Genomic DNA, 22595 nt, shown 5'->3' with positions numbered 1-22595 from the left:
TGTGGAGTAAATCAGTCGTTGTCAAGAAGTCAATGAGAGAGTCAGGATTAAAGGAGGGTCCATCAGCAAGAAGGGAAGGTAAAGAGAGAGTAGTAGAACGAAGACGACGTTGGAGGTAAATTCTGCGTGCTCGTTGATGGAGAGGGCAGTCTAACAGAATGTGGCTAATCGATACTGGAACTTGACACTGCTCACAGAGAGGAACAGGGTGCCTCTCCATGAGATACCCATGAGTAAGACGAGTGTGGCCAATGTGAAGGCGGGAGAGAGTGGTCTCCCAACCTCGGCACTGATGACAAGAAGACGGCCAGTAACCTATGCTCGGTTTAATAGAATGAAGTTTGTTACCGAGCAGAGTTGACCAACGTTGTTGCCAACGAGTGCGAAGGTGGGTAGCTATTGCAGCAAAATAGTCCAGAAATGGAACACCTCTATAGGAAATTGGTAGGTCATGTACTGCTGACCGCGCAGCAGTGTCTGCCTGTTCATTGCCCTGTACGTCGACATGACCAGGGACCCAACAAAAAACTATCTTTGTTTGGTAGAGATACGGCGTAGCCAAAGTTGGATATGGAGAACTAGGGGATGAGATGTATCAAATTTTCGTATAGCCTGTAGAGCACTAAGGGAGTCTGAGACTACTACAAATGATGACACAGGCATAGATGCGATACGAATAAGTGCTGCAAGAATGGCATACAGTTCAGCAGTAAAAATGCTAGCTGAAGATAGTAAATGCCCCCGCACGACGCTGTCCGGAAACACTGCTGCGAATCCGACGCCGTCTGAAGACTTAGAGCCATCTGTGTACACAGCGGTGGCATGAGAATGGGAGTGGAAGTGATCAAGAAAGAGAGCGGGAAGCCACCGTAGGCAGTTGAGCTTTCGAGCAAGGGAGTGAGAAAGAACAGACCCGGACAGCTGGAACTTCCCAGGGGGGTAGAGAAAAGCGAGATGCTACATGAACATATAAAGGCGGTAACTGAAGGGAAGACAAGAGTGAATGTAGGCGAAGAGAAAAGGGACGGAGCAAACAGGGGCGGCAAATGAATAAAGAATGTCTACTAACATCGGTGACCATTCTATAAATGGAAGGATTGTGCAGATCGTGAGAGCGTACATAGTAGCGAAGGCAATGGGCATCACGGCGATCAGACAAGGATGGAACATTCGCTTCTGCATAGAGGCTCTCAACAAGGGAAGAGCGAAAAGCACCAAGGCACAAACGTAATCCTTGGTGATGGATAGAGTTAAGGCTAGAGAGAGTAGCAGGAGAGGCCGCGGAATAAATCTGGTCACCATAATAGAGTTTCGATAAAACGAAGGCTGAATGTAGGCGAAGCAGAGTTCGACGATCAGCTCCCCAGGAAAGATGAGCAAGGGTTTTAAGGTGGTTTAGCCGGCTGTGACAAGTTGCCTTCAGAGAGGTAATGTGAGGTTTCCAGGATAACCTACGGTCAAAGAGAAGGCCTAGAAACCTGACTATCACGTTCGGGGATACGGGAGCCATAGAGATACAAAGGATGATCGGAGATAACAGAGCGTCTAGTGAAAGTAATTTGGTGAGTTTTGGTACTTGAAAATTTAAACCCATGCGTGGTGGCCCGAGTGGAAACACGGTTGACTGCATGCTGGAGAGAAACTGCAATAAGATGACAGTCAGCGCCTGCACAAGCAATAGCGAAGTCATCAACATAGTGATGACCAAATATTGGGTGGAAGAACAGATGCCAAATCATTTATAGCAAGGAGAAAGTGTTGTGCTTAGAACACATCCTTGAGGGACACCTTCAGCTTGGACGAAGTCCGGGGAAAGAACATTATTGACTCGAACACGGAAATGTCTGTCAGTTAAAAAGTTCTTAAGGAAGGATGGTAGATTGCCTCAGAGGCCTAAGGAATGGGCCTGGGCCAAAATATTATACCTCCAAGTTGACATATGCCTTCTCAAGGTCAAAAAATATGGCAATAACCGAGTGATTATTCGCAAAGGCATTACGAACACACGTGTCCAAGCGTAGTAAGGGGTCTATGGTAGAACGACCCTTACGAAAGCCATATTGACTAGCGGAGAGACTGTTGTGTGTCTCTAAATACCACATTAAACGTCAATTTACGAGACGTTCCATCACTTTGCAAACTGCACTAGTAAGAGCGATGGGACGATAGTGGGAGGCATCATGTCCTGTAGTACCCGGTTTGCGGAAAGGGAGAACAATGGCAGATTTCCACAGCTGGGGAAGAACTCCTTGTGCCCAAATAAGATTGAAGAGGTGTAAGAGGACTACAAGGGCTGACCGATGTAAATGTTGTAACATACGAATATGAATGTCGTCAGGCCCACCTGAGAGCGTTGCCTCTAGTTCTTGAAGTGTAAAAGGCACATTATACTGTTGTTCTCTGAGAGAAGAAAAGTCCAAGGGTACTAACTCCCTGGCAGACTGAGGAAAGAAACGAGGGGCATAGATGGAGCCCTCGGGAAATACGGACCAGATGTGTGCCAAGTTCAATGGCAACGTCGAGAGGGTTTGCTACATCAACACCAGCGACCCGTAGAACAGGAGCCGGGTCAGGAGGATATTTACCACTCAATTTCCTCACTTTTTTCCAGACTGCACTCATAGAAGAAGCAGAGGTGATGGTGGAAACAGTCTTGCCAACAAGTGCGTTTAGCTTCACGGATGACACGGCGAGCGATCGCATGCTTCTGCTTAAAATCAAGAAGTCTCTCAGCGGTTCTATTGTACCGGTACCTGCCCCATGCAGCGCGTTTCAAATGTACTGCACGAGCACAAGCAGGAGACCACCAAGGCACGCACTTCTGAGAATGCCTGCCTGAGGTTTGGGGTATAGAATGAGAAGCTGCGGTATAAACTGACGTCGAGAAGATGTGTAGGAGCTCATCAATGGAGGATGAAGAAGGTACCTCACTAAAAGCAGTGAGGTGTGAGTAAAGATCCCAATTTGCCCGATCAAATTGCCAGCGAGGGCTACGGAAAGGTGGTGAATAGGAAGAAGTAAGAATGATTGGAAAATGATCGCTGTCATGTAAGTCCGGTAGAACAGACCAGGTGAAGTCTAGTGCAGTGGAGGAAGAGCAGACTGATAGATCAATGCAAGAGAGAGTATGAGTACGAGGATCAAAATGGGTGGGAGTACCCGTATTTAAAACATGGAGGGGGTGAGAGGCGAGAAAAGCCTCCAACTGGATGCCACGTGAGTCACAGTGAGACCCCCCCCCCCCCAGAGGAAATGGTGGGCATTAAAATCACCAAGTAACAGAAGTGGTGGTGGTAAGGATGAAACAAGAAAGGCAAAGTCTGGGATAGAAAATGCTCGAGAAGGAGAGAGATATAAAGAACATATTGTAAACCACTTATTCAAGTGGATACGGGCTGCAGTGTAATGCAGCGAGGTATGGACAAATAGTTGACAGTACGGAATATCATTGCGTAGAAGAAGGGCACTTTCATTAAAGGTCCCATCTGAGAAAGGATCCGAAGAATACAATAAATTATAGCCTGAGATAGGTTGGAAAACAGCTGAGTGTAATTTTGGTTCTTGTAAGCAAGCACCAACAGGGGAAAACCTGGAAAGCAACATCTGAAGCTCACCCCGATTACCCCTGAGGCCGCGGATATTCCACTGTAAATAGGCCATGATTGGCGATGAAGAAAATACCAGGAATCTGTAGGTAAAGGCACCTACGGACTAGAGGGGTTAGAAAAGTCAACGTGTGGTGGCATTGGAAGACGTTCAAGCAGCGAAGGAACGGAGCGTTGCGAAGACGGAGGAGAGGGAAGAGAAGGAACAGGAAGTGAATCAGTGTCCATTGAAGGTTTAGTCTCTGCAATGGCTTCAAGTGTTTCTGAATTCAAAGATGTATGGGAGACCATATTGGAGATAGAAGGAGGAGGGTGAGTAAAGATTGGGACAGTAATGGACTGTACCAAAGTAGAGGGGAGGGAAGAGTGTAAGGGACTGGAGATGAAGTGTGGGGGGGGGGACAGAAGAGGCAGAAACCCAGGAGGTGTCAGAAGAGGGAGAAACTTGGGAGGGGACGGGGGTGGAAGGCATAGTACGAGGAGGAGGGTGAATCTCCACACTTGTAATAGAGCCAGAGAGAGGGGAAGAACTAGGTACAGAGACTGGAAAGGTAAAGTGTGGAGGTGGAAGAAGGGAAGGAAGGGGCAAAGAAGATTTGAGCAATGTGGATTTTTTGGACTTCTGAGAAGTAGAGGGGCGATTGGTATTAGATGTCGTACGAGGTCTTGTCGATACTGGGGCTTGTGAGGAAGGACGCGAAGATGTGAGAACAGACTTGAGATGTAGTCGGGACGTCAGAGCCAAGGACAGCAAAAGGATTAGATGCCGGAGTGGCTATGGGAGAGGTAACAACAGAGGAGGCTGCAGAAGATGGGACCCCCGAAGTAAGGGGATGTTTGGAAACACGGGGTAGTCTCCCTTGGAGGCGGAGATGAGTAACTGCCATAGCATAAGGGAGACCTTCTGCCTCTTTGAGGCAACAGATTTCACGTTCATTTAAGTAGACCTGGCAACGGCGGGAGTACGAAGGGCGAGCTTCATTACAATTAAGGCAAGATGGAGGCTGACTGCAAGATGTATTAGAATGGTCGTCGGCACCACAGACTGGGCATTCGCCCATAGATCTGCAATATTTCGCTGGGTGGCCAAAACGCCAGCAATTTCTACATTGTTGCGGTGTAGGTATCACCTTTCGAACTTGTAACCGATGTCCAGCGACATATACAGAGGACGGGAGTTCTCGGCTGTCAAAAGTTGAGAGAGCCACATTGCAAGGGTAACGTCTCCGCCCCCGGGCAGGAAGGACATAAGTGTCTACTTTGAGGATTGGGAGATCCTGGAGTTCCAGCTGTTCAAGAATGTCATTGCCACATGACTGGAAATTCTGTTGGACTATGGTATGGGGCAGAATGACAGTACCACTACAAGAATTGAGAGAGATGTTTTTCAATAGTGATAGGAGTAGTATCGATATTCGAAAGGAGAGAAAGATCATGAGCTTGGGTAGCATTCTGGACAGTGACGATGTGCGTACCGCTCTTGAGAGCATGAAATGAAATATCTCTACCAACATGACGCAGGAGCGCTTTGCCAATACTATGGTCAGAGAGGTAGGCAGAAGAAGTCGGTCTTAAAGTAAAGAATTTAGTCCATTGTGTGGTCCGAAACTGAGCGTGGAGAGGGAGTGCTTGACGTGTCGGTCTTTTCCGAGTAGAATGGGAAGGTAACGAAGGAGCATCATCGGGAGATTGACGTTTAGGAGTAGGACCGGAGTTGGTCCTGCGTGAAATGGGCGGGAGATTCGAAAATTGCCGTACCGTAGAGGGAGAAGCCGGAAGCATAGTCAAAGGAGAGCGGAGTTCAGACAAATCGAAGGAGTGTCGAAGCCCCGGTACCTGAAGCAGGTGAGGAAACAGCACAAGCAAGAGGTACAGGGGCATCAGTAGTGTCCGAAGAGTGATCTAAACACAAGGCAGGGTCAGAATGGGGTGCGGTATCAAGAAGGGGCCCCGGGGTAGTGGGTTCATGGATTGGGTTCTCCATGGTTAGGTTACTCCTTTGCTTTTTGTTTTTAAGAAAAAAAAAGAAAGAAAAGAAAATAAAAATAAAAAAAAGAATAAAAAAAGGGGGGAGCGGGTAGGAATAGTTCCCAGGAGGAATGAAAGGGCCGGAAATCTCCCTCCACGCCCAAGAGGACCTCAGCACCGCTAGTAGCGCAGATGCAGCATGGAACCCGTGCCATACCCTACCCTTCATGCCAGTAAACCAGCAATCCGGGATAGCAACCTCACATCTGCCGAGCTACCTCGGTGGACAAAAGAGAGGGCGGCCGGATATCCGCCACAAAGCATACCTCCTTCGGCCACCACCCCCGGAATCCGAAAGGTGGCTTCCAGAGATACACCCGTCGCCCGAAAGACACCCAAAGCTACTACGGGATACCGGAGAGGGATCAGGACATCCCCAGGCGATCCAGATTCCACGGCAAACTACGCCACCGCCAAGAACCTCAACGGAATGGGATGGACCCCGGTGTCCTTTCCCCTACCTAGGAACTAGCGCGCCTGTGGGAGAAATCCCAAAGGCCAAAAAGAGGAAGGGCAAAAGGGAGGGGTGGGGAGGAGGAATGGAAAAAGGGGATAGGGGAGGGGAGAATGGGGGGTAATTAGGTTTGGTCTGAGGAAGAAGACCGACAGGGCTAATTCCTCAGACCAAGAGCCTCTTCACCACGCCAAGGAGCCCCCCTTGAAGAGGACTTTACTGCACAGTTTATACATACAGTTGTAAATAGGTTCTGATATTGTGCTGTCAAAATAGTGCATACTTTTTTATCTCGTGGAAAAAAAGCGATACAACCTTGGCCCTCACCTAACCCGAAGTTGGTTAGCCTACCTAAAGTAAGTCGCAACTCGTCTTTTCTACGCAGTATAGCAGGTTCTATACTTCTCGCATACATTTTCCTTAGATTGCCCTAATTCTCCAGAAGCTGGTTAGCTGTACCTCAAGTAATCCTTCACTCATCCCCTCAAGATTCCTCGATGCCACTGAGGGGGCTCTTGCTCTAAGAAATTGGATCTATGCTCCAATTCCTTGAATCAAGCATGATTGCCTTCAATTTCTCCCTCAGGAACTGTATGACCCCCTACAGGTTTAGTGCTCTCCCATGAATGTAATAACACTTAATAACAGCTGTAATTTACTCATGAATTCCCCTAATACAGTTTACTGGCCAGTACCTCATCTTGAGTTTCCTTTGCCATGCCACAGATAAAGCTAAATATTGACTCCCTACTTATGCCACTTTGATTTCTTAAGATTATAACCAAAACAAAGCGCTGAACCCACTAGGATTCATACAGCGCTGCAGAGCAGGGGGTGGTCTGGATCAGAGTAGCAAGGGTAGAGAGAACAGATGTAGACACACAAAGGGCTGTGAGGAGTGCTAAAGTATTATCAATGTTTATGTAATAAATCTACTGTCAAAAGTCAGAGGTCTGAGTCAAAGGTAGGAAGATAAAGTAAGGGTGTTAGAGCTGTGACAACATTGGAGGTAAATTCTGTGCTCATTGATTGGACAGTCCAGAAGAATATAGCAAACTGAAATTGGAACATGATAATTCTCTGAGTGAGCCTCTCCATGTGATACCCGTGAGTAGGCGAGTGTGCCCAATGCGAAGATGGGAGAGCATAGTCTCCCAACCTTGGCATCGATAAGGCCAGAAATCTAAACTTAGCTTGATAGAATATGATTTAAGTCATATAAGGGGACGACTAAGCTGGCGAGAGGAAAGGTTGAGTGAGAGGGATAGTACCAGGGCTTAACCCAGTTGCTAGGTCAATAGTGGATCAGGAGGTCAGGAGACTGGACTTGGCGAGGATGACTGATAAGGCATGTGGGCAGGCAAGCACCAACACGCAACTGTGTAGGGTTTTGGAGGGGAGGGTAAAGGGGGTGTTGGTTAAGGTCCATGCCTGTTAAGACAGGCTAGTGCATACAAATTTAATTATAATGGGAATTTGGATCAGGAGCCAGCAGGGATTAGAATAGATAGTGGGGGTTGGCAGGTCTGCGAATGTCTTCATCAAGGAGAGCAGTCCAATAGTCGTGTAATGTGTCTAGTTTGTCAATCTGTCTGTCACTAAGCATCTTCCAGTACGTTCAGTGATGGGATGGTCGACTGGGCATGGAGTGACTTTTGTAACGAAGTTGTCCCAACTGGCAACAAACACCCAATGCAAAACCTTGTTCTGGATTCGCTGCAGTTTGAGGATGTTAGTTTTAGTTGTGAAGGAGAGAGAGCTAGAGGGTAGCAAGTGATTAGAGGACGAATAAGTGTTTTATATGGGTATAGTTTGGTGCGTTGAGAGGCTTTCCGTAGTTTGAAGAGGCCTGTGAGGGCTCTTTTTGCTATGGCTTGCCTTTGTTCATGCATGTGAAGGGGGTCGTCTAGAGTGATCCCCAGCACAGCAGTTGTTCTGGTGACTGGGAAGAATGTGTGGGTATCAGCTGTTCTGAACTCAACAGGTAGTGGGGGATCAAGTTTTCTATAGTTGAAATACGTGATGCTGGATTTGGTAACATTGGATTTAATCCTCTATGTTCCCGAAGGCTAACCTGTCAACCTTGTCTTGTGTTCTGCGTGCAAGTGCATTTGTTCTGGAGTAGAAGAGTTGTGTAATATTGCCTGCATATGCAAGAGTGATGGTGCTGTCGAATACAGATGTTGGGATGTTGTTGGTGTATAAAATGTATAGGGTAGGGGAGAGGACAGAACTTTGGGGAACTCCAGCATGCAATGGGAAGTAGTCAGAGTAACAGCCTTGGAATTTAATCCTCATTGTGTGTCCATCTAAGAAGTTGCAGAGTAGTTATTGAGTAGTGAGGGGGAGGTTAAAGTTTGTGTTTTAGCCGGTTATGCCAGACTGTATCTAAAGCTTTTTCTACGTCTTTTGCAAATGGAATACTTCCATAAAATTGGAGGTCGTGTACTGCTGACCACTCAGCAGAGTCCGCCGGCTCGTTGCCCTGATCATCAACATGACCAGGAACTCAGCAGTGGCCAGCAGTGCATGTGCAGCATGGAACCCATGCCAGTAAATCGGCAATCCAGCATAGCAACCTCACATCCACCGAGCCACCTTGATGGATAAGAGATAGTGGTTGGATACCTGCCACAAGGCATTCCTCCTTCAGCCACCACCTCCGGGATACAGGAGAGGGACTGGGACATAGCCGTATGATCCATATTCCATGGCAAACTGCGCCAAGGAACCAGAATGACTGAGGGGAGGACCCTAAATGCCAAGAAACAGGAGAGAGAGGGATGTGGAGGATGGGACAGGGAAGGGGGATAATTAGTTTGTCTGAGGAAGGAAACCGAAAGGTCTAATTCCTCATTTCAAAAGCCTCTTCACTGCCCCAAGGAGTGGATTGATTTCTGGTATGATTTCAACTGTTTTAATTGACAAACATCCACCAAGGAAAGTTAATCACAATTACTCCATTTGAAGCCAAAACACAAAAAAAAAATAATAAACAAATCTCATTTTTATTTTACCTCAGGGGCCATCTCCACCAAAGAATGGAACACATTTGCCATTATTGTACTGACCGTGACACTTGTAATTCTAGTTAGTAGCTTACCTGCAAAATGCCGACAATAAGACCAAAGAGACCAATTGCACTACCAAAGATCTCTATGATCAGGATTCGCACAAAGAGAGAGCCATCAGCAGCATCAGCCAGTGCAGCAGCTGATCCTGTTTAATGAAAAGAGTAAATATAATTTAGTTTAAATTTCAGGAGGACTCAAGAAATATATACTATTTCTATTAATTTTATAAAATCTGCAAAATCTATGATGCCTGTTTCCTTCAGAAAACCCAAAACACTAATTAGTGGTAAAATAAGATAACAAAGAGGGTGGACCAAGCTAGGGTAGAAGTACAAGGCCCCTAAGGCCAACCTATACATGTCTCTCCCATCAGTTACTATTTTTTTTATATCCAAGTGGTTTCTCTGCATACACTGCATTTTTAACACTATATAATTCAGGCATCTTACCAACTATGCCAACAGCAAGGCCACAGAACAGATTAGTGAAGCCCACAGTCAAACCAGCAGCAAACATCAAGTAACCAGACAGTTGGTTCTGCTCCAAAACACCCTCATCACCTAACTTGTATTCCTGCAAAAATAAAACCAAGGAATGAGGAGGTATAAATGATAACAAAATGCGTTACATATTATGCATTTTTTTTTTTAAACAAGTCGGCCGTCTCCCACTGAAGCAGGGTGACCCAAAAAGAAAGGAAATACTTTCATCATTCAACACTTTCACCTCACTCACACAATCACTGTTTTTGCAGAGGTGCTCAGAACACAACAGTTTAGATGCATATACATATAAAGAGACACAACATATCACTCCAAACCGCTAATATCCCGTACCCCTCCTTTAGAGTGCAGGCATTGTACTTCCCATTTCCAGGACTCAAGTCCGGCTATATAAAAATAACCGGTTTCCCTGAATCCCTTCACTGCTCACACTCCAAGAGATTGTCAGGTCCCAAATACCATTCGTCTCCATTCACTCCTATCGAACATGCTCATGCACGCCTGCTGGAAGTCCAAGCCCCTCGCCCACAAAACCTCCCTTACCCCTTCCTTCCAACCTTTTCGAGGACGACCCCAACCCCGCCTTCCTTCCCCTACAGATTTATACGCTCTCCATGTCATTTTACTTTGATCCATTCTCTCTAAATGACCAAACCACCTCAACAACCCCTCTTCAGCCCACTGACTAATACTTTTATTAACTCCACACCTTCTCCTAATTTCCACACTTTGAATTCTCTGCATAATATTTACTCCACACATTGCCCTTAGACAGGACATCTCCACTGCCTCCAACAGCCTCCTCGCTGCAGCATTTACAACCCAAGCTTCACACTCATACAAGTGTGTTGGTACCACCATACTTTCATACATTCCCTTCTTTGCCACCAATGATAACATTTATCTCCACATATACCTCAAAGCACCACTCACCTTTTTTCCCTCACCAATTCTATGATTAACCTCATCCTTCATAAACCCATCCGCTGACACATCAACTCCCAAATATCTGAAAACATTCACTCCTTCTCTCCAACGTGATATCCAATTTTTCTTTATCTAAATCATTTGATACCCTCATCACCTTACTCTTATCTATGTTCACTTTCAACCTTTACACACAGGGTTTTATTATTTTTTTTTTTTTTTTTATTATCACACCGGCCGATTCCCACCAAGGCAGGGTGGCCCGAAAAAGAAAAACTTTCACCATCATTCACTCCATCACTGTCTTGCCAGAAGGGTGCTTTACACTACAGTTTTTAAACTGCAACATTAACACCCCTCCTTCAGAGTGCAGGCACTGTACTTCCCATCTCCAGGACTCAAGTCCGGCCTGCCGGTTTCCCTGAATCCCTTCATAAATGTTACTTTGCTCACACTCCAACAGCACGTCAAGTATTAAAAACCATTTGTCTCCATTCACTCCTATCAAACACGCTCACGCATGCCTGCTGGAAGTCCAAGCCCCTCGCACACAAAACCTCCTTTACCCCCTCCCTCCAACCCTTCCTAGGCCGACCCCTACCCCGCCTTCCTTCCACTACAGACTGATACACTCTTGAAGTCATTCTGTTTCGCTCCATTCTCTCTACATGTCCGAACCACCTCAACAACCCTTCCTCAGCCCTCTGGACAACAGTTTTGGTAATCCCGCACCTCCTCCTAACTTCCAAACTACGAATTCTCTGCATTATATTCACACCACACATTGCCCTCAGACATGACATCTCCACTGCCTCCAGCCTTCTCCTCGCTGCAACATTCATCACCCACGCTTCACACCCATATAAGAGCGTTGGTAAAACTATACTCTCATACATTCCCCTCTTTGCCTCCAAGGACAAAGTTCTTTGTCTCCACAGACTCCTAAGTGCACCACTCACTCTTTTTCCCTCATCAATTCTATGATTCACCTCATCTTTCATAGACCCATCCGCTGACACGTCCACTCCCAAATATCTGAATACGTTCACCTCCTCCATACTCTCTCCCTCCAATCTGATATTCAATCTTTCATCACCTAATCTTTTTGTTATCCTCATAACCTTACTCTTTCCTGTATTCACCTTTAATTTTCTTCTTTTGCACACCCTACCAAATTCATCCACCAATCTCTGCAACTTCTCTTCAGAATCTCCCAAGAGCACAGTGTCATCAGCAAAGAGCAGCTGTGACAACTCCCACTTTGTGTGTGATTCTTTATCTTTTAACTCCACGCCTCTTGCCAAGACCCTCGCATTTACTTCTCTTACAACCCCATCTATAAATATATTAAACAACCACGGTGACATCACACATCCTTGTCTAAGGCCTACTTTTACTGGGAAAAAATTCCCCTCTTTCCTACATACTCTAACTTGAGCCTCACTATCCTCGTAAAAACTCTTCACTGCTTTCAGTAACCTACCTCCTACACCATACACTTGCAACATCTGCCACATTGCCCCCCTATCCACCCTGTCATACGCCTTTTCCAAATCCATAAATGCCACAAAGACCTCTTTAGCCTTATCTAAATACTGTTCACTTATATGTTTCACTGTAAACACCTGGTCCACACACCCCCTACCTTTCCTAAAGCCTCCTTGTTCATCTGCTATCCTATTCTCCGTCTTACTCTTAATTCTTTCAATTATAACTCTACCATACACTTTACCAGGTACACTCAACAGACTTATCCCCCTATAATTTTTGCACTCTCTTTTATCCCCTTTGCCTTTATACAAAGGAACTATGCATGCTCTCTGCCAATCCCTAGGTACCTTACCCTCTTCCATACATTTATTAAATAATTGCACCAACCACTCCAAAACTATATCCCCACCTGCTTTTAACATTTCTATCTTTATCCCATCAATCCCGGCTGCCTTACCCCCTTTCATTTTACCTACTGCCTCACGAACTTCCCCCACACTCACAACTGACTCTTCCTCACTCCTACAAGATGTTATTCCTCCTTGCCCTATACACGAAATCACAGCTTCCCTATCTTCATCAACATTTAACAATTCCTCAAAATATTCCTTCCATCTTCCCAATACCTCTAACTCTCCATTTAATAACTCTCCTCTCCTATTTTTAACTGACAAATCCATTTGTTCTCTAGGCTTTCTTAACTTGTTAATCTCACTCCAAAACTTTTTCTTATTTTCAACAAAATTTGTTGATAACATCTCACCCACTCTCTCATTTGCTCTCTTTTTACATTGCTTCACCACTCTCTTAACTTCTCTCTTTTTCTCCATATACTCTTCCCTCCTTGCATCACTTCTACTTTGTAAAAACTTCTCATATGCTAACTTTTTCTCCCTTACTACTCTCTTTACATCATCATTCCACCAATCGCTCCTCTTCCCTCCTGCACCCACTTTCCTGTAACCACAAACTTCTGCTGAACACTCTAACACTACATTTTTAAACCTACCCCATACCTCTTCGACCCCATTGCCTATGCTCTCATTAGCCCATCTATCCTCCAATAGCTGTTTATATCTTACCCTAACTGCCTCCTCTTTTAGTTTATAAACCTTTACCTCTCTCTTCCCTGATGCTTCTATTCTCCTTGTATCCCATCTACCTTTTACTCTCAGTGTAGCTACAACTAGAAAGTGATCTGATATATCTGTGGCCCCTCTATAAACATGTACATCCTGAAGTCTACTCAACAGTCTTTTATCTACCAATACATAATCCAACAAACTACTGTCATTTCGCCCTACATCATATCGTGTATACTTATTTATCCTCTTTTTCTTAAAATATGTATTACCTATAACTAAACCCCTTTCTATACAAAGTTCAATCAAAGGGCTCCCATTATCATTTACACCTGGCACCCCAAACTTATCTACCACACCCTCTCTAAAAGTTTCTCCTACTTTAGCATTCAGGTCCCCTACCACAATTACTCTCTCACTTGGTTCAAAGGCACACAGGGTTACATTCCTAAAAACCAGTGTCTAGTCCAATCCAGTGCTTAACTGATCTTAAGAACATATTGCAAAAAAATAGGGTTACATTCCACAAGCCTCCAAAAATCCCAAATAACTTCTAAAAATATACTAATACAGGATGTCAAAAATAATACAATTTATCTTACAACACACGTTGTTAGTGTTTACTTAATCCCACTGTGGCATACCCAAAAAATAATTTCAGTGTGAAGAAAGATTATGAGAAAAAAATACAGAATCAAAGATTGCATTTTCATGAATTGAATAATACTAACATGAGTGGAATATGAAAAAAAGCCTATGATTTTATGGAGTGTTGAAGAAAAAAGTATCATTTGTCGGCAACAATGGCATAAATGCAAGAGCACTATTTAAAATTTACAGGGAGCAATAGCAATCCTTTCCCCATACCATATTTTTTATTGCAACAATTTCTCAAGTTCTGTAAGGACACTTACAGTGTAAATGTTCTCTAATTGAAGTTCTACTGTACATTAAAAGATGCACAATTAGGAGAGTACTTACCACTAAGATACCAGCGAGAATAATGGCAATAATCAGTCCGTAGATGGCTACAGCCTCGCAGAAAATAACAGAAATAAGGTTCTTGGTCTTGATACGAGGGGCACGAACGCCACCTCCAACAATGCTAACTCCTGTTGTATGGATGCCCCTGAAAATACAAAAATCTGAAATATACAAGGTAAATCAAGCGAAAGAGAAATATAATAAAACACAACTTGGAAAGTCCTTTGGAAAAATAATTAAAATGTGAGAAATATGGGAGAGCTCTAAACCAACAGGGAATGAATAGTGATCAGGTTTATATAAAAGTGAAGGGTAGCTCCAATTCCCTGGATCAAGAGGTACATCAAAGCATATGAATTAAAGGGTAGTATGCCAAACCACAAAATTTAAAGCACTACAGCCAGTCATATTTAAAACTACAGTAAACCTGGATATAATGTACTAAAAGGGAAGAGGGTTTTGTCTGAGTGTCCATTAAATCAGAATGTCAAAAAAATAAATAGCGAATAATCATTAAATTACTCCAGTGTAAATGTAATACAGTGGACCCCCGCATAGCGATCACCTCCGAATGCGACCAATTATGTAAGTGTATTTATGTAAGTGCATTTGTACATGTATGTTTGGGGGTCTGAAATGGACTAATCTACTTCACAATATTCCTTATGGGAACAAATTCGGTCAGTACTGGCACCTAAACATACTTCTGGAGTGAAAAAATATCGTTAAACGGGGGTCCACTGTATATAGCAGTGAATAACAAAAAAAGGCACAATACCGTGACTGGATCGATACACAAATAACCCGCACATAGAAGAGAGGAGCTTACGGCGACATTTCGGACCAACTTGGACCATTTTTTTCTTCTCTGGGTTGTCTTTCTTCTGTCTCGTGTTCCTTCATTATTTATTTCATCACTTCCCCTTCCCCCCACCTCTGTACACTTGCTCTCCCTCTGTGGGCACCTAGCTCCCTTACAGTGCTCCCCTTTCTTTGTATTTGACTGGCTCCTCCTCCTCAATTCTTCACCACCACCACCACCTCCTCCACCACCTCTTCCTCCTCCACCACCTCCTCCTCCTCCCCCACCTCCTCCTCCCCCACCTCCTCCTCCACCTCCTCCTCCTCCATCTCCTCCTCCTCCTCCTCCTCCACCTCCTCCTCCACCACCTCCTCCTCCACCACCTCCTCCTCCACCTCCTCCTCCTCCACCACCTCCTCCTCCACCACCTTCTCCTCCACCTCCTCCTCCACCTCCTCCTCCTCCACCACCTCCTCCACCTCCTCCTCCTCCACCTCCTCCTCCTCCTCCACCTCCTCCTCCACCACTTCCACCACCTCCTCTTCCTCCACCACCTCCTCCACCACCTCCTACACCACCTCCTCCTCCACCACCTCCACCTCCACCTCCTCCTCCACCACCTCCTCCTCCACCTCCTCCTCCACCACCTCCTCCTCCTCCTCCTCCTCCACCTCCTCCTCCACCTCCTCCTCCTCCTCCACCTCCTACTCCTCCACCTCCATCTCCTGCTCCACATCCTCCTCTTCCTCCTCCACCTTCGCTTCCTCCTCCTCCACCTCCTGCTCCTCCTCCTCCACCTCCTCCTCCACCTCCACCTCCTCCTCCTCCTCCTCCTCCTGCCTATACCAGTCTGCTCCACTTCTGGTTAGTGTGACTTTGTAAATGGTCCAAGTCAGACCGAAACATCGTCGTAAGCTCCTCTCTTCTATGTGCAGGTTATTTGTGTATAGCAGTGAAGAGTAGTAGAGCACCTTGATAAGAATGAACTTATCAATGACAACCAGCACGGTTTCAGGGATGGGAAATCCTGTGACAAACCTACTGGAGTTCTATGACAGGGTGACAGCAGTAAGACGAGAGAGGGGTAGGTAGATTGTGCTTTCTTGGACTGTAAGAAGGCATTTGACACAGTTCCACACATGAGATTAGTGCAAAAGCTGGAGGACCAGGCAGGGATAACAGGAAAGGCACTGCAATGGATCAGGGAATACCTGTAGTGAAGACAACATTGAATCATGGTATGTGGCGAGGCCTCAGAGTGGGCACCTGTGACAGGGGTCAGTCCTAGGACCGGTGCTGTTTCTGGCATTTGTGAACATGATGGAAGGAATAGACTCAGAAGTGTCCCTGTTTGCAGATGATGTAAAGTTGATGAGAACTCAATCTGACAAGGACCAGGCAGAATTACAAAGGGATCTGGACAGGCTTCAGGCCTGGTTCAGAAACTAGCTCTTGGAGTTCAACCCCACCAAGTGCAAAGTCATGAAGATTAGGGAAGGGCAAAGAAGACTGCAGACAGAGTACAGTCTAGGGGGCCAGAAATTACAAACCTTACTCAAGGAAAAGGATCTTGGGGTAAGTATAACACCGGGCACATCTCCTGAAGCACACATCAACCAAATAACTGCTGCAGCATATGCGCGCCTAGCAAAACCTAAGAATAGCACTCCAACATCTCAATAAGGAATCGTTCAGGACCCTGTACACCGTGTACATTAGGCCTATATTGGAGTATGCAGAACCAGTTTGGAACCCACACCTAGCCAAGCATGTAAAGAAATTAGAGAAAGTGCAAAGGTTTGCAACAAACCTAATCCCGGAGCTAAGGGGCATGTTCTATGAGGAGAGGTTAAGGGAAATCGACCTGACGACTCTGGAGGAGAGGAGAGATAGGGGGGATATGATAACCACATATAAAATACTGAGAGGAATCGACAAGGTGGACAGAGACAGGATGTTCCAGAGATGGGACACAGCAGCAAGGGGTCACAGTTGGAAGTTGAAGACTCAGATGAATCACAGGGATGTGAGGAAGCATTTTTTCAGTCACAGAGTTGTCAGGAAGTGGAATAGTCTGGGAAGTGATGTATTGGAGGCAGGATCCATATATAGTTTTAGAAGAGGTATGATAAAGCTCGTGGAGCAGGAAGTGTGACTTAGTAGCGGCCAGTGAAGAGGCAGGGCCAGGAGCCGTGACTCGACCCATGCAACCAGGTGAATGTAAACACAATTTACAGCTATACTACAATATACACTGAAAACAAATGTCTTTCTTTCTGTCAACACACTGGCTGTATCCCACCAAGGCAGGGTGGCCCAAAAAGAAAAACGGAAGTTTCTCCTTTCAAATTTAGTAATATACACAGGAGAAGGGGTTACTAGTCCCTTGCTCCCAGTACTTTAGTTGCCTCTTATGACACGCATGGCTTACAGAAGAATAATTCTGTTTCACTTCCTCATGGAGATAAGCAGTAATAAACAAAAACAAGGACTAATAAGAAAACAAGAAAACTCAGAGGGGTGTGTATGTATATACATGTACATGCATGTGTAGTATGACCTAAGTGTAAGTAAGAGTAGCAAGACATAGTGTAAGTAGTAGCAGCATGAGTACTCAACCATTTACCCAGCAGATTCTGTACATTATTCTATCATTTCTTTAACTTGATAGTTTTCTAAACCATTATAACTTCTAATTATGTTTTTAAAACCATCTGAGAAACTGTATATATAAGCACTCATTTAGTCAGTGCCTTATTACAATGTTTGTACAGAGGTGAATGACCTAAATAAAGAATGACCTGAAATAAAGAATCTTAATCTTAATTTATATCATTATTTCACAAGTTTGCTATAAGTAAGTAAGTAAGTAAGTTTATTCAGGTATACACAAATACAGTTACATAGAATTATCATACATAGCAGCATATGTGTAGAGAACCTAAGATAACCCAAAAAAGTCAGAGTGACTTCTTTCCATTGGGGTCCTTTAGGTCCTTTAGTGAGAGTTTACTGTACATAAAGAAGAATTTACTCACATGGCAGCTCCAACAACAGAGAGGGAGACAGTCAAACCAATCCCCAAAGCTCCAAAAAAGTATGGGGAGGCACTTGACAAGAACCAGCCAAAGTCAATCCTCTCACCCTGCCCAGTGATGGTGTAGCCAATACCTGTTGGATATGATTCATAACAATCCCATGGAAACAAGTAAAAGAAATGTTATAAAACTAGTCTTTGTTACAAATGAGTTCTTGACATAGTAATCAGTACAACAGGATGATTCATCCCAAGTTCACAGTAAATGGATTCTTACAAGTAATTTTCAAATCCTAATTAATTAACCATCTTTTTCTTTGCATTTGTGACAAAAATAAATATTATCAATACGAAAACTATTTTTTTATTAACACACTTTTCTACCATATCAAACTAGTGGAACCTTGGCTCTGTACTTGAACAATTCAGTAATCAGACGCTTTATTCAGAAAACAAATAGCTCAGTAGTCGACCATTTGCTCAGCACTCGACCAAACAAACACAACCTGCCAGAACTTCACTGTAAACTATTTCATGTTTCTTTGCATTTTTTGGCATTTTTTATATTATTTGTATAAATAAGTCACCATGGGGCCTAAGAGGGCTAGTGATAACAGCCAACCAAAAAGAAAATTGGTTGGGAAAAATTCATTCTGTACTCGAACAGATCAGAATTCGAACAGCCTTCCGGAACCAATTAAGTTCGAGTGTTGAAGTTACACTGTACTAGTATACAAGAAACTGAAAACTAGAAATTACTTTATATTACTGTACAAACAAATCAAAAACAAGGATTGCAAGACTAGCAGACTACTTTAACCCGTAAACAGTCCAAACGTATACTATATATGTTTTTACCGCTAGTGCCCCAAACGTATATATACATTTTAAGTGTCATACATTTAACAGTGCCACGATAAGCCTGAGTCACCTAGACATGAGAGAATGGGTGTGAGCACTCACTGTGCGCCATATTAAAATAATTGGGGATGCCTGGGTACAATATGCTCGTTTTTCCTATTAAAAAACAACAATGTTTTTTTTCTCAAAAAAGTTGGGGCAGTACGGTAGTGAACGTATATATACGTTTGGACCGTTAACGGGTTAAATACAACTAGGTCTCCATTAGTGTGAATAATGAATCGTGTGAAATGGCTGTGCTATTTGAATTATATTTAATTTTTTGTGACCGATTTGAAGAGTTGGGGAAAAGCTAGCATTAATTAATTCTGCACTAAATCAAAATTTACACCAATCAACACCTGGTTGTATAAACAAGACAAAAAATCAGACAGAGCTGAAACTGTATCTAATTTCCACTTACCAATAGCAGCCAGGAGGAGGAGGTAGAGGTAGAATCCATACTCAACGTAGCTCCTCACGTACCCCATGGTTGCTTGTCTTCTGAAAATAAAAAAATAATTGTCAAATCATTTAAGGATTGTGTAACTAAGTTTATGATTGGCTATGAAAAATTTCCCCCTACAACAATCTTAAAATGACCCTTTACAGTAGTATCTCACATTACAGGGTGAACATTCTTTTACAAAGACAACACAGAATTCCTACAAGAAATTATAGCAAAAGGCAGTTTTTTCAAATGAAATTAGCACCTCCTAATATGTACTGTATATGTGTCACAGATAGCTACTTTCTATTGCCATAGTCTTTTCTCATGCTTACTTTCTAATAGAACTTTCACTATTTAATGGTGCTAGCAAATAAACAAAGCAGCTGTATACCAAGTAACAATAAATAGATAGTACGGTACAGCAGAGATTGCTGATAAATAAATAAATGGAATAATGTTGTTGAGTTTGTACTTGGTTATAAATGAACATATTCTATGATTCAAGGATAAAATTATATTTTTTTAAATCAAAATGTCATGAAGTAATTTCGGTTCATTAATATAAATCTGCCTGATTATATATGAGAAATATTTTAACTGTACAATCATTCATGTTTAAATCAGTTTCTGGTACTGTATTGAGATAGCACACTTCTCATAAGCTTCTAATCAATTCATAAATAAGCAGAGCTCAAACCCATGGAAAGCTAGTCTTAAAACTACCAGGCCGGTGCATTGTCTATTGAACCATACCTGTGATGAGTTTCGAGTCTTACTACTCTCGGAGCCTGGCCATGAGCCAGACCATGCTGGCCTAACAAGATTAATCCAACTAGGTATAGCAATATAGTGGTACCTCCATACAAGTCCACTTTGGAATAAGTCCAACTTTGATGTTTGGACAGGAAAATTTTTTGCTTGGTGTACAACCTTTGTTTGGAATATGACTCATGTGCTAGAACTTGTGTGTGTCAAAATTAGTCACAACACCACACACTACCCTAAAACTCTGCACTAAAGCACTATTCCTGAGGTGCTTTGGAGTGACTTCTCACACAGAGTTAACTCTGAGAGTTTTGGAAAGATAACTTTACTATTGCCCACTGCATAGCTCATTGACAAAGCCTGGCAGGAAGTTTCATACAGAACAATGAACTCTGCTTGGAGGAATTTGTGGCCAGAAGCAGTGGCTGAAAGGGACTTTGAGGGTTTTGACTGTGTCTATAGTGGAGGATATTGTCTCTTTGGGCAGGTCCATGGGTCTGGATGTGAGTGACGGTGGTGTGGAGGAGTTAGTGGAGGGGCACAAGGAAGAGCTAACCACTGAGGAGCTGCAGGAACTTGAGAACTTAATCCTGGAACAGATTAAGGACATATACGAGGTACCACTGTAGTACTTAGTTGGATGAGAGTCTATATTCAGTTTTCTGCTACTGTACAATACAGTACAACCTTTTTTTTTTTTTTTTTTGATGTCAGGTGTTCAATATACCTCCAGAGAAAGAATTTCCTGAGTCATTCTGGCACTTGGGCTTTGGCCTGAGTGCCAAGAATGGCTCAACTGGAGTTGAAAGTCACCTTACCATTATCATAGGGCTGTGAGCTGTACACCACTTGACATGAATGCTCACCATGCCCCTATAAACAGTACATCATTTGTACTGTACCATCTCCGACACTCCTTTAGGAGCCATTACCAGGTTCATGTAGGTTTGCCAGGACCCATCCTGGCAAACCTACATGAACATGAACTCTAATTTAACAGGCTACAATTTAACAGATTTCAGATTTAGCAGACATAATCTGTTGCCGGACAATGTCTGAAAACAACGGACAAAATCCATTAAATTCATAATTGTCTGTTACAGCTATGGTCGGCTGGTTAAATCAATTTTGGATTAAACAAACAGATTTTGTTGAATCCACAATTGTTGATTATCATTATGATCCACTGGGTAAATTCACAAGATTTCAAATTAAACAGACTAAGTCTGTTAAATCTAGAACCCATTGTTATGATCACTGAAAAACAATGTCGTAATTTTGATTCACAAGACAATAGGTTAGGTTTTATAACATTAGATAAGAGTACAAAGAAAACAGCATTTTTGCATGGTAAACAGCAAAAGACAGACATTGCACAGCTTACTTAAGATTGGAGAATTTACATGAAATCAAACACACCTGGGAGCTAAGTACATATTGACCAAAAGCGTCAAACTTGTAAGGGCCATACAGGAGGGTTATTAACTTGAAACAACCCAAAAAACCCAGCATGGCTTATTTTCAGTGAGGGATATTTTATGGTTTCCCAAAGGATGTGACCCATGTTGCAACTCCTGAATGGGTTGCAATGATTATTATGTATATATATAATGTATATTACCTTTTCATATAATTTTATACTGCTTATATTTGCGATAATAGCTAAATCGTAAATGTATGACTTTATATTATTATTTGACTTATGTTGTTAGGTAGGATGTAACATATTATGTGCTCAGTTCAAGTCTTGATTGTCTAACTACTGTAATTATCGCTCCTTGCTCGTTACTTTGCCGGCTTCTGAGCTGCAGTTGTCCACGGAGCTATCACGTGATTGAGGGGGGGGTGTCCTCACCTCGCCTAAAGTATTCAGTCTGCTCTAGACTCGCTTGGTGGTTGGACAGATTGTCTGTCTCATTATTCTTGTTAGTTCTGTAGAACTCTGTTCACAGAACATTGTATAGACTTAGTGATTTTCGACGTTGTACTGAGGTTGTGTGTCACATAGACACTCGAAACATCTCAGGTCCTGAGCTTTAGCTTCTCACCTAACTTGTACTGGTATCTGTGTATTATCACAGTCGGGGATTTTCTTATGCTGAACTTAGATTCAGTAGTATGGGAGTTTTGTGACTTTTGTGGAGGATCTGCAGATGGTCCCTACTTAGTGTCGTTATATTATCTCCTTGTTCCTGAGTCTGTGTCGCAGTTGCTTGTTATATTGCTATTGAGCTTAACATTCTTTTCATTGTTCAAGCAGACTGTTTTGATTGCCAGTCAGTCAAGAAGTTAGTTTATTTGAGGACTTTGTCAGTCACTTGTTTAAGTCTAGTCGAGTCGTGAGACATAGCGAACTACTTAGAGCACTTACACACATACACAAACTTACTTGTACATATTTGTAATATCTTATTAAATGTTAATGTACCAGACGGTACTTAAGAATGATAATGTGATATGTGCTTTCAGCACAATAATATTGTACTCAAGAG

At 43.4% G+C, this 22595-nt stretch overlaps 1 protein-coding gene across 2 annotated transcripts in view; it reads right to left on the bottom strand.

The window, feature by feature from the left end:
- LOC128702036 (V-type proton ATPase 21 kDa proteolipid subunit c'') overlaps positions 1 to 22595 on the bottom strand; it is a 34453-nt gene that overhangs the window by 9159 nt on the left and 2699 nt on the right. Inside the window, exons 2-6 of one of the 2 annotated variants that reach the window (XM_070101489.1) lie at positions 19312 to 19391; positions 17989 to 18121; positions 14146 to 14293; positions 9611 to 9734; positions 9191 to 9306 (exon numbers count right to left, since the gene is read on the bottom strand). In XM_070101489.1, coding sequence (XP_069957590.1) covers positions 9191 to 9306; positions 9611 to 9734; positions 14146 to 14293; positions 17989 to 18121; positions 19312 to 19378 — 588 coding nt within the window. In that variant the 5' untranslated portion in view covers positions 19379 to 19391. The remainder of the gene's footprint in view (positions 1 to 9190; positions 9307 to 9610; positions 9735 to 14145; positions 14294 to 17988; positions 18122 to 19311; positions 19392 to 22595) is intronic. The other variant, XM_070101490.1, reaches the window with a different exon arrangement.

This window comes from Cherax quadricarinatus, chromosome 77 (genome assembly GCF_038502225.1).
Source record: "Cherax quadricarinatus isolate ZL_2023a chromosome 77, ASM3850222v1, whole genome shotgun sequence".
Classification (NCBI taxonomy): Eukaryota; Metazoa; Arthropoda; class Malacostraca; order Decapoda; family Parastacidae; genus Cherax; species Cherax quadricarinatus.
The sequence above is the reverse complement of the archived record's forward strand: the minus strand, read 5'-3'. Positions and strand labels throughout refer to the sequence as shown.